General features: G+C 39.8%; 3 protein-coding genes across 3 annotated transcripts; 2 read left to right on the forward strand and 1 right to left on the reverse strand.

The window, feature by feature from the left end:
- On the reverse strand, positions 714–3,145 carry LOC104713339 (5-formyltetrahydrofolate cyclo-ligase-like protein COG0212). Its single transcript, XM_010430435.1, has 6 exons — positions 2,677–3,145; positions 1,871–1,961; positions 1,549–1,775; positions 1,390–1,465; positions 1,163–1,288; positions 714–1,028 (listed from the first exon to the last, which is right to left on the reverse strand). Exons 1-6 carry the CDS (start codon positions 3,058–3,060, stop codon positions 877–879), a joined length of 1,056 nt encoding a protein of 351 aa, XP_010428737.1. The 5' UTR covers positions 3,061–3,145; the 3' UTR covers positions 714–876.
- LOC104713342 lies at positions 3,339–8,886 on the forward strand. Its single transcript, XM_010430437.2, has 5 exons — positions 3,339–3,718; positions 3,821–5,591; positions 5,684–6,445; positions 6,539–7,033; positions 7,127–8,886. The coding sequence occupies exons 1-5, from the start codon at positions 3,605–3,607 to the stop codon at positions 8,875–8,877; spliced, it is 4,893 nt and encodes a 1,630-aa protein (XP_010428739.1). The 5' UTR covers positions 3,339–3,604; the 3' UTR covers positions 8,878–8,886.
- On the forward strand, positions 8,873–11,494 carry LOC104713341. Its single transcript, XM_010430436.1, has 5 exons — positions 8,873–9,686; positions 9,858–9,926; positions 10,029–10,196; positions 11,049–11,108; positions 11,216–11,494. The coding sequence occupies exons 1-5, from the start codon at positions 8,972–8,974 to the stop codon at positions 11,461–11,463; spliced, it is 1,260 nt and encodes a 419-aa protein (XP_010428738.1). The 5' UTR covers positions 8,873–8,971; the 3' UTR covers positions 11,464–11,494.

The following is an 11,500-nucleotide window of genomic DNA, read 5'->3' on the forward strand; positions in this document are numbered from 1 at the left end:
TGTTGCTTTCTTATTCTTTCACGCAGCTCCACATGTGACATGTGTAATAAAACTCATATCCTCATCTGCCTGAAATTACTGTGAATCAATAATAGTAACAAATGACCAAACGTGCTCTACCTTTAGTAGTGTATACCTTGATTTAAAAATTGATTACTTAGGAGAAAAAGTTATCAATTTAACGAATAAAGAACGAAGAACCTGCATTCGTGAACAACTGCAGATATGTTAGTCAAAACCAACATTTCTGTCTTTTTTATTGTGTTACGAAATGAATGTGTGGATCTCCATCAATGGCATCAAAAATCTAAAAGGTGAATGGCTGGGGAGGGTGTTGCACTTCTTTTTTTTTTTTTTTACTGGTTTAGATTTTAGTGGCTCTGTGGAGTTTTTTTGAAATGTATGTATGGTCGGTCGGCAAGGAGAATGATTATATAGGTTTGATTTTTGAGATTGTTAATGACTTGGAGGTAGTGGCCATTAAATTAGAGTTTTGAAGAAGACGAAGTGGAAAAGCTTTGAGGTTTCATAATTGTGGCTTTGAAAAGCTGAATCGATTGAGGTTGTTGTTTTTTTTTTTGATAAAATAATTGAGTGTCAATGACCTTCTTTTATTAGTAAGTAAAGTAATGTATGATAAAATTATATAAGAACAAATTATGTATGATCATATAATATTGCTACGATGGTTTGAGATGTGTTTGGATAATGGATAGAAGTGAACTCAACAATTATATATTGCGTATTTTTGTTTACTTTCACTAGTCAATTACATAATAATATACATATTTTGTTTTATCGTATAAAAGAGTTACCGAAAGCAAACCGGTAAAAACCGAACTAAAACCAATTGGCCAAAAACTAGAAGCCGTTAAATTACCGGCGTTTTCGCTCAGCCGTAGGAGGTAATTTCTCAGATGGTCCTGTCGGAAGTTTACGGCCAGTCTTCTTTTCCAATCGTTTTTTTAGCTCTCTTAGTATTCGAATCTGCTGTAGCTTCTCCGGTGACAGTTTGTCCCAATAGATTCCTGCAAAAAAAATAATAAAACCATCAGCTCTCTCATGAACAAATGGAGAAAGGAGAATCACTGAATCATCATGCAAACAGTCCAGCTTGACGACAAGTTGCATGAAATCTTGAGGTTCATACGGAAATCAAGACCTTGAGGTTTTGGTATTGGTGTATTTGTGAAAATGACTCGAGTAGGAGTGCATATGATATCCACGGGAACATCGTGAATCGCCAGTTTCTCGAGGGGTATATCATCCACGAGCTGACAATCATGTACTGCAAAACAAGTAAACACTTCATGAATCATGTAATGATAAATAACAACAAAAAAACAATAGAAGGTTCTCTCCAAAGTTGGTACTTAATTATATCTATACCGGTTGTAACAACGGGTGTGGAATCATCAATGGCTCCCATGTAACGCAACATCCCATATTCAAGTTCAGCAAAACCCTAAAAACACATAATGAGGAGCTCATATTTGTATATACTTGCTTCAATTGAAATTGAAATTGAATTTTGTAGCAATCTCTCACCTCTCCCTTCCCTAATCGAGCACCTGTTTGTGGGTTAACCGCAACAGAGCCAACGACGATGAGATCAACCTTGATTTTCTCATCAAGACCAATCGCTCTTCCATATTTAGCTACTCCTACAGAGGTGCAAGCCTCATTGATCGTTTCAGGTTTCAAGAAATCGGATTCTAGTACAGAGAAGAATCCTGTTCTTAGCCTAGGTTGAGGAGTCAACAACTTCTTTTCACCTACAATTACAGAACAAAAAACACTGTAACAACTCAACACCTTTGCGACAAAAGAGATTGCAATATGATTGAACCATAGATAATATATAACTAACCAGAAAGTGTAAGAAACCTGATTTGCTTTTGAGGGGAATCAGGATTAACCTTTACGACCATAGCCTTACGAAAAGCGTCAAGCTCAGCTAACTGCACCAAGAACTCAAATTTAGGCACACTCACTATTACTAACAAAAGGCAATATTAGGGATACAATATCCCACATTGAAAGTTGAGTAGGATCTTAAGTTGTATATATAAGATATGGGCCTCTCCACTCATTGCCAATTGGTTTTGAGTTGGAAGCCCACTATCTAACATGGTATCAGAGCCCGGTCCGCACATACTCAACCCAATCCATAATTGGCCCGACCCAATAGTTGGTCCGCCGATTCATGCCCGAACATACCGAGATTGATGCTTAAAGAAACCATCATCTCGAGGGGGCGTATTAGGGATACAATATCCCACATTGAAAGTTGAGTAGGATCTTAAGTTGTATATATAAGATATGGGCCTCTCCACTCATTGCCAATTGGTTTTGAGTTGGAAGCCCACTATCTAACATGGTATCAGAGCCCGGTCCGCACATACTCAACCCAATCCATAATTGGCCCGACCCAATAGTTGGTCCGCCGATTCATGCCCGAACATACCGAGATTGATGCTTAAAGAAACCATCATCTCGAGGGGGCGTATTAGGGATACAATATCCCACATTGAAAGTTGAGTAGGATCTTAAGTTGTATATATAAGATATGGGCCTCTCCACTCATTGCCAATTGGTTTTGAGTTGGAAGCCCACGATCTAACAGGCAATAACTAACTTATCAATGAAGAAGGGAGGTAAAAAAAATTCTCAAACTTTTCCTGCAGCAGCCGATGCACCGACGAAATTAGGGATTCGGTGATGAACAGGTCTAGGTCTCACAGCGTAGTTCCTAGCTTCCATTAAATCCCACATCTTCTTTCGGATTATCCATTTCCACGCTTTCGGGTCGTCACCACTACTATCTGGATCCGAATCCAGTTCCTTTTTCGCCGTCTCCGCCATATTATCCATCGCCGCCGCGTCGAGACTCAACCTCTCAGACTCATAAGCCACTGCATCGAAACCGTCGCCGCTATTCTCCGATCCGATTCTGGAGAAGTTCCTCCGCCGTGACCCGATTTGCACCGGGAAATTGACCAATGGATTGGATCGAAAGCAAGGGTGAATTGCAAATCCAGGTGATGATGATCTTATCATTGTTAGATCCACGAACACGAAAACACACTCAATTCAGGTTTTTTGAAAAATCTCAGCTTTGTTTAGTGTTTTAGAAGATAAGAAATCAACGGCTTAGATCATTCGTTTCAGTTCCCGCTGAAAACACTCTTCTTCTCTTGGAAGGTTTAGTTTCAATTTCAAAATTATTATTGGACTTAATTAAATGGGCCTATTGTATCGGCCCAAGAAGCGGTTCTTCTTCTATACGCTTCCGCGAGTAAGTACACCTACTCTCCATCTTTCGCATCGGACGGCTTAAACACAAGCGAGTAAAACTCACGTAACACAAGCCGAGCGCGTGATTCAAGAGAGCGGGGGGTTGCCAAATTCAAATTTTAAACTCAAAACAAACATTTCAGGGACGATTCCGATTCCCAAATTACAGTACTTCTTCGATTCCCAATACTCTCAGATTCCCAAAACTCAGATTCACCGATTCTGTTATAAATCTAACACTCTGCGGTGTTGAAAGTGATTCATGGTGAGAGAGAAACAAATCTTCGAATTGTTTTGATCTTGAGAAATGGATTTCAATGCAATGAAAAGGAAGCGTTTGCAAGCTTTATGCAAAAAAAATGGAATCCCTGCGAACCTTAAGAATACCGAGATGGCGAGAAGACTCGCATCTCTTTTCGAGGTAAACCACATCGATCCTAATTTCTTGTAAATGTTTTTTTTTTTTATCTTTAGGAACCGTCGGTTGATTTTGTTTGTATGTGTGTGTGTGTGTTTACTGTAGAAGGAAACTTGTACGGAACCGATAGTTTTGTCAGATGATTCTGATGAAGCTGATGTAGTTGTTAAGAAAGTAAGATTCAGTCCTGAGAATGAAGTTTTTGAATTCACTCGTTCTCTGAAGGGGAAGGATGTTCGAACGCGTAGCGAAGGGATTGATAATGTTGGAGAAAGTGGAATTGAGCTAAGGCGTTCAACGCGGATTGTGGCTAAGGGGAAAGCAGTTGTTGGAGATAAAGAAAATGAGGCTCCCAAGGTCCCAAGGCCGTCGAAACGAATTGGATCTGGTGGTGGTATTCAGGAAGAGTGTAAAGGAACCGAGTTGATGGCTTTGGCACAGTTTGAGTACGAGGCTGATATCTCTGGAAGTGATCAAGATGGTTTCAAGTTAGAAAAGGTTGGGAGACGGTGTACACGGCTAGCATCAAAGGCAGGAACCTTGTTACCTGCTAAGCGGTCAAAATTGCTTGTAGATATCGATGATAAAGAAGATGAGCTTGTCAAGAATAATGTGAAGGAGTTGGTATCTATGGTGCAGGCTAATACCCTTGAGGATCAGAGAAGGTCAACAAGGCTCAAACCTAGTTCTACGGTGGTTACTAGTCAAGAAGGAGAGATTGTCAAAAATCAAACAAAGGAGCTTTCAATAGATTGTGAGGTTCAGGCAACTGAAGATTACTGTAGGATGAAAGTCCAGGATGCTTCTAAAGTTGAAAAGGTTCCTCGGCGTTCAAAACGAGGTTGCAACAACATTGGTGTACTGATGGATAAGCAGCCCGTTAAGGCTGTGAAGCTTGATCACCTCGGAGTAAAAAAGGCTCCAAATCAGTTTAAGCAACGTGAAAAGCGTCTTAGTAAACTCCTAGTAGATGATGGCCAAGCGCAAAAGGGTGATAAACAACCAAAGAAAACTTTTGGAAATGGTAGTGAGGATAAAAATCTTCTGCGAAGTTTGACGCACACTACATTAGCTAATACGCTAGGTCAAGCATTGAGTACGTCACCGAAGCCTTGCTCAGTTATTGCCAGTGAAAAAGATGGAGCCTCTGTTGATAATGCGAAGAAGTCAAATGTGAATGATGATTCATTTGAGAACTCTGCGAGGGATGATTCATTTGAGAATCCAATAGTGGTTGAAGGGAATCTAGTTGAAAAGAAGACAGGGGAAACTCTTGAAAAGAAGAAGGATAGATCAGCTCAGGACAATCAGACGCCAAGAAAACTTTTGGATCAGTACGCTCATCTCGAGCAAGAAGAAGCAGGCGGCACTAATGTGGGATCTAGAGGCCTTTCCAAGAGGTCAGAGGTAATAAATCAAAAATGTGTTAAGGAGAAGTCACAAGGAATGATCGAGAACTCAACTTTTCCATCTGACACCAATGCTGCAGAATCTGTTATGATTACTGAGAATGTGTTGGATTCTACACCGGATAAAGCAGTTGAAAGTTCTCAAAGAATAAACACTCAAGAGTTGAATTCTGAACTTTTGGAAGATAAACGTGAAGAGAAACTTGAGCGAGACACAATTTTGATTGCTGCGGTTAAGGAGAACGAAAAGGAAGGATCATCATGCTCTGTACTCCTTAGCGATCGTTTATCACCTGCTTCAGTGCATTATTCATTAAGCAATTCTAAAGCTGAGCTAGTCGTCCCTACTGGCCATATATTTGTTAAGGAGACTGCTTCAACAGCTGTTGAGGATAATACCAAAACCAAGGATGAAATCCTTATTTGCACTCCTATGTCTGAGCTTAAGGAGCAGACCTCTCTAGAAGGTACGTTTGCTTCATTTGATCTGAATTATTTTCAGTTTTGTTCCTAACTATTTATTTACTAAGTTTTGTTTCTTTCTAATGCTTAATCACAGCAATCCTGGAAAATTCAGCTGAATGTTGGAAAGAGATTCACCCAAGCAAAGCTGATGAGAAAAGTTCCTCAGAGAAGGACGTACAAGCAGCAAATTTACATGGAAACGTTTTTGAATACTACACTGTAAACAACAGTTCACAACAAGAAACGGAGATTACTAAGGTCAGTTGTCTTAGTGCTGGTAATTGTGTGGAAGTTATTGGCTCTTCCAACACAATGAAGACAGTGAATCAAGAACTGGTAAAAGATACGCAACAAGGAATGACTGAGGAGCACTCACCTTCTACATCTGAAACCAAAGCTGCAGAACCTGTTATGATTTCTAAGAACGATTTGGATTCTGCACTGAAAGTTTCAGGTTATTCACTGGCAAGATGCACGCAAGAGTTGGATTCTGTACTTCTAGAAGGAGAACATGAGCAGAAAACATTTCTGATGGCGGTGACTAAGAAGGGTAGAGGGGAAGCATCATCACTGTCTAAGTCTCTTGTTGAGCGGTCAGAAGTAAAAACACGTCACGATAACAGCAGCACTGGTTGTTATCTATCTGGGGAAAAGACTATGTCTCTTGCTTCAACACAATTACCAATAAGCAATCCAAAAGCAGACCTAGGCGTGCCTACCAGCCTTATCATTGACAAGGATATTGTTTCGACAATTATCACCGAGGAAAATTTTAAAACCAAGGAAGACACCATTTACACTCCTAGATCTGAGCTTAAGGAGCATAGCTCTATCTCTAAGTTAGCCAAAATTGAAGGTATGTTCTTTTATTCATTTGCTTTGAACTATTCTTGTATTTTTCTCGAACTAATTATTTCTGATCTGTGTCTTTTTAAACATTGAATCACAGCAATCCTGGAATCAACTGAATGTTGCAAAGAGACTCACTTAAACAAAGATGATGAGCAAAGAATTGAGGGCACACCTTGTACATCTGAAACCAAAGCTGCAGTTTCTGTTATGATTTCTGAGAATGTTTTAGAAACTACCCTGGAAAGTTCAGTTGATATTTCACAGGGAGGAAACACTCAAGAGTTGCATTCTGAATTTATGGAATGTGAAGAGAAACATGAGCAAGATACAGTTCTGATGGCTGCAATTAAGGAAAAAGAGGAATCATCATCGCTATTTGTTGAAACCACACCACCTACTACTTCAGTACTGTTAGCAGTGAGCAACCCGGAAGCTGAGTTAGGCGATCGTACTGCCCATATTGTTGTGAAGGATATTTCTTCAACAGTTATTGCTAAGGAAGTAATCAACACCAAGAATGAAATCCTTATTTCCACTCCTACATGCGAACTGAAGGAGCACAGCTTTGTAGCTAAATTAGCAGAAGAAAAGGGTATATACGTGTTAATCATTTTGACTTAGTTTTTAATTTTCTGCTTAACTAATTATTTACTAATCCATGTTTCTCTCTGACATTTAATCACAGCAATCCTGGAACTTTCATTTGAATGTCAGAACGAGATTCAATCAGGCAAAGATGGTGAGACAGGTTCCTTAAAGAAGACAATACAAGCAGAAAATCTTGATGGAAACTTCTCTGGATACAACACTAAGAATAGTTCTTTTGAAAGAGGTTGCAAACTTAATGCGTTAGAGCTGAGAAGATGCTCGTCAACTGATTTCACTTGTCATTCTCTTGAGGAAAATAACGTTTCAAAGGGTTTTGAGGAAGACAACACAGAAGTTCTGTCCCTAGCTCTACCTAGAAATAACGAGTCTAGCGCCTTTGATGAGTTAGTTATATTCACTACCCCAGAAAGGAAGTTGATGTTGATGGAACAAAGCAGGGAAAAGGGAAAGGCGCTTGCAGCTGAATCAATGACCGAACACAATGATGAAGTAGGAGAGTCTCATGCTGTTGTTTTCACAACTCCTAAAGAAGTTTCAACGCTGGGGGATGCTGAGATAGATGAGGCCGGAAAGGAAGACGAATCTGAAAAATCCACTGGGCTACAGAATGATCAACCTTCAGCCGATTCTGAACTAAGCGAAACAGGATGGCAAGGAATCAATAGTGCTGACAAGTCATGTCTTTTTACAAGCGCGGAGAGACAACTAGTTTACGGAGGATCTGAACAAAAGGAAGCAGTAATGATTGGAGAAATAGTGGGTGCAGAGTTTCATGATGGGTATGTTGTTCCAAATGTTCCAGTTAAACATCCCTTTCCAGAAAACTCAGAATTGGACGACGCTGCAGAAGGTGAAGTTAATAAGTCTGTGAAATTGCGAGTTGACTCTGGCATTTTCACTAGTGCCGAGAAACATCTTGAAACAGATGAAGAGATAAAAGGAGATAATATAACTGCTAAGTCTCATGTTGTCTCTGATCTTCTCACTGCTGCCGAGGGCCACTTTCGTCTGATGGGAGAGTCTGAACCAGATGAAGCTGAAAAAAGCAGGGAAAAGGGAAAGGCGCTTGCAGCTGAATCAGTGACAGAACAAAACGATGAAGTAGGAGAGTCTCATGCTGTTATTTTCACAACTCCTAAACAAGTTTCAACTCTGAGGGATGCTGGGATAGATGAGGAGCATACATCTACCAACTTTCCTGATGAATTTGATGTCATCAATACCACCGAGAGACACTTGATGTCGCAAGGCGAAAATAGAGTTGTTGAGCTTCATGGCGAGTCTGGCATTGCTACTATTTCAGAAAGAAAATTCACTGTGGAAGACTTTAAAGGAGATCGATCTGGAATGAATGAAGATAATAGGACTGTAGAGCTTCAACGTGATTCTGGCACTTGTAGCCTGGATACACATACTCACTTGGGAAATTATGTATCAGGTGGAGGGAACAAACCTATGGAGTTTTATGAAGATTATGTTGTTTTCACTGACCTGGAGAGATATGAGCTTGCTGGATCTGTTGGACATTATAAAGCTAGAGAAAGTGAAGGAAAAGAGGTTGTGCAGTTGTATGAGAAATCTGAAGTGTCCACTGGGCCACACAGTGATCAACCTTTATCAAATTCTGAACTAAGTGGATGGCAAGGAATCAATAGTGCTGACAAGTCAGGTTTTTTTACAAGCGTGGAGAGACAACTCCTGTACGGAGGATCTGAACAAAAGGAAGCAGTAAAGACTGGAGAAAAAGCAGGTGCAGAGTATCATGATGGGTATGATGTTCCAGAAAACTCAGGATTGAACGACGCTGCAAAAAGTGAAGAAAAATAAGCATGTGGAATTGCGAGTTGACTCTGGCATTTTCACTAGTGCCGAGAAACATCTTGAAGCAGATGAAGGGGTAAAAGGAGACACCATAAGTGCTATGTCTCATGCTGTGTCTGATGTTCTCACTGGTGCTGAAGGCCAGTTTCTTATGGGAGAGTCTGAACCAGATGAAGCTGAAAAAAAAAACAGAGAAAACAACGATGTGGATATGTTGGGTGAATCTAACACGTCCTTTAACCTAGAGATGCACATGCCGTTTGGAGACTCCGAACTAGATGGAACAAAAAACATAAGAGATTATACAGCTACCACTTGCGAAGAGTCTTTTGTTTTCATTTCTCCAGAGAGACGACAACTTCTACTGAACTTTGAACCATACAGTGCTGGTAAGAAAGAACAAACGGTGGTGGACGACAGTGTGGTTCAGGAAAGTCTTCTTGCAGCTTCGGATTTCAGAGAAAATACCATTGCTGACTCAAGCAGTAGTATCGCATCCAAATTTGTTTACAGCAATGACTCTAGTGCTGGGATAGAAACTGCAGGCGCAGAGTTGATGCCAAAAGGTTCTCAGGTAGAGGATGTTGCAGGTCTAGATACTACACAAGGGTCAAAGAAAAGCAGAGAGCATTTTTCACATGTTGACTCGTTAAATCTTTTTGATTTTGAGATTGAAGAGGCAGAGACAATCATGGAAGCAGAAAGAAATGTTTCCTTTAGCTCGTATGTTGCGTTACCAGCCAAAGGTAACTCCGAGACAGTTGACGAGATTTCCCACGACCTTGAAGGTGCTGGAACCTGTTCCATGGTGTCTGGTGAGCAACTTCTTATGCAAAAATTTCGACAGCCAATATAATCTAAAATCATATTAGTATGCTTATATAACTCTATCATAAGTTAACCCCTTTGTCTGAAGTTATTATGCTTATATCATTCTATCAGTTGAGTTTAAATTTCATATCTCTTTCTTCACCCCTGAAACGCAGAAGAATCTGGTCCTTCCACAGACAATCAGAATCAGATAAGTGATGCGCTGGAAGAATTGGCAATAACAGGTTAGTAATCACATTAACACTCTTACTTTTCAGTATCACATGCTCTGTTCCTCGAGGCATACATAAGTGGAAAATAGTTATATTCTTTCCAATCATTTGTAGACATTAATGAAGCAGATGAGCTAACAAAGAACATTCAAAAAGGCTTCGAGGGAAATTTCCTGTTGAATTCTTCAGGTGGCTCCTATGTCAATGTCACTGGAAAGACATGCATCTTAGTTGGAACGGAGGATGAAGATAAAGCAGCTGGTCCTGTTGCTACTGCCTTTGGTAAATTTATTTTCTACATCTAAGCAATTTCTAGGTATTACTTACTATATTGGGATACTCTTGACTAATTACTGCTTCTACTCAATCCATTCTCAGAGAAAACAANAGAGGCAGAGACAATCATGGAAGCAGAAAGAAATGTTTCCTTTAGCTCGTATGTTGCGTTACCAGCCAAAGGTAACTCCGAGACAGTTGACGAGATTTCCCACGACCTTGAAGGTGCTGGAACCTGTTCCATGGTGTCTGGTGAGCAACTTCTTATGCAAAAATTTCGACAGCCAATATAATCTAAAATCATATTAGTATGCTTATATAACTCTATCATAAGTTAACCCCTTTGTCTGAAGTTATTATGCTTATATCATTCTATCAGTTGAGTTTAAATTTCATATCTCTTTCTTCACCCCTGAAACGCAGAAGAATCTGGTCCTTCCACAGACAATCAGAATCAGATAAGTGATGCGCTGGAAGAATTGGCAATAACAGGTTAGTAATCACATTAACACTCTTACTTTTCAGTATCACATGCTCTGTTCCTCGAGGCATACATAAGTGGAAAATAGTTATATTCTTTCCAATCATTTGTAGACATTAATGAAGCAGATGAGCTAACAAAGAACATTCAAAAAGGCTTCGAGGGAAATTTCCTGTTGAATTCTTCAGGTGGCTCCTATGTCAATGTCACTGGAAAGACATGCATCTTAGTTGGAACGGAGGATGAAGATAAAGCAGCTGGTCCTGTTGCTACTGCCTTTGGTAAATTTATTTTCTACATCTAAGCAATTTCTAGGTATTACTTACTATATTGGGATACTCTTGACTAATTACTGCTTCTACTCAATCCATTCTCAGAGAAAACAATCTCTCTGACCCCTGATGAATTTACTGTTCAGAATAACATGAATGAAAAAGGTTAGATTTCTTACAAATGTTATGTCTCCTGTATCCAGCAAAAATGGCAAAACAGCTAAAACAATGACTAACCCCTAAATTTTTGTTTCTTTTTATAATTGCTGCAGATTTGGAAATGATCAGGAGAGAAGCTACTCCTGAGATTAGAAAGGATTATTTAAACATTGATGAAACAGGCGCGATATCCGAGATGCAAGTGAGAAGAGAACCAAGCTTGATTTACAGAACACAAGTGAAGCCTAAAAGGCATGACATGAAAGAGAATGCACCAAACTTGAAGATTGTGCATAATCTTAACGTAACAGCTCCAAGAACATCAAAGAGACAGCCGCTCCAAGACTTGGGGAAGAACTAGAAGACGAATCTGCATATCTCATGCACTTATCTAAAAT

This window comes from Camelina sativa, chromosome 9 (genome assembly GCF_000633955.1).
Source record: "Camelina sativa cultivar DH55 chromosome 9, Cs, whole genome shotgun sequence".
NCBI classification, from domain to species: domain Eukaryota; kingdom Viridiplantae; phylum Streptophyta; class Magnoliopsida; order Brassicales; family Brassicaceae; genus Camelina; species Camelina sativa.

Excerpts from the sequence above, each read along its gene's own strand:
- LOC104713339 (XM_010430435.1), bottom strand. The coding sequence starts at position 3,060 with ATGATAAGATCATCATCACCTGGATTTGCAATTCACCCTTGCTTTCGA. Across the intron at positions 1,776-1,870 it reads CAGGTTTCTTACACTTTCTG|GTGAAAAGAAGTTGTTGACT; the intron begins GTTAGTTATATA and ends CTGTAATTGTAG. Across the intron at positions 1,029-1,162 it reads ACCAATACCAAAACCTCAAG|GAATCTATTGGGACAAACTG; the intron begins GTCTTGATTTCC and ends TTTTTTTTGCAG.
- LOC104713342 (XM_010430437.2), top strand. The coding sequence starts at position 3,605 with ATGGATTTCAATGCAATGAAAAGGAAGCGTTTGCAAGCTTTATGCAAA. Across the intron at positions 5,592-5,683 it reads GGAGCAGACCTCTCTAGAAG|CAATCCTGGAAAATTCAGCT; the intron begins GTACGTTTGCTT and ends GCTTAATCACAG. Across the intron at positions 7,034-7,126 it reads TAAATTAGCAGAAGAAAAGG|CAATCCTGGAACTTTCATTT; the intron begins GTATATACGTGT and ends ATTTAATCACAG.
- LOC104713341 (XM_010430436.1), top strand. The coding sequence starts at position 8,972 with ATGTCTCATGCTGTGTCTGATGTTCTCACTGGTGCTGAAGGCCAGTTT. Across the intron at positions 10,197-11,048 it reads TCCTGTTGCTACTGCCTTTG|AGAAAACAATCTCTCTGACC; the intron begins GTAAATTTATTT and ends ATCCATTCTCAG. Across the intron at positions 11,109-11,215 it reads GAATAACATGAATGAAAAAG|ATTTGGAAATGATCAGGAGA; the intron begins GTTAGATTTCTT and ends TAATTGCTGCAG.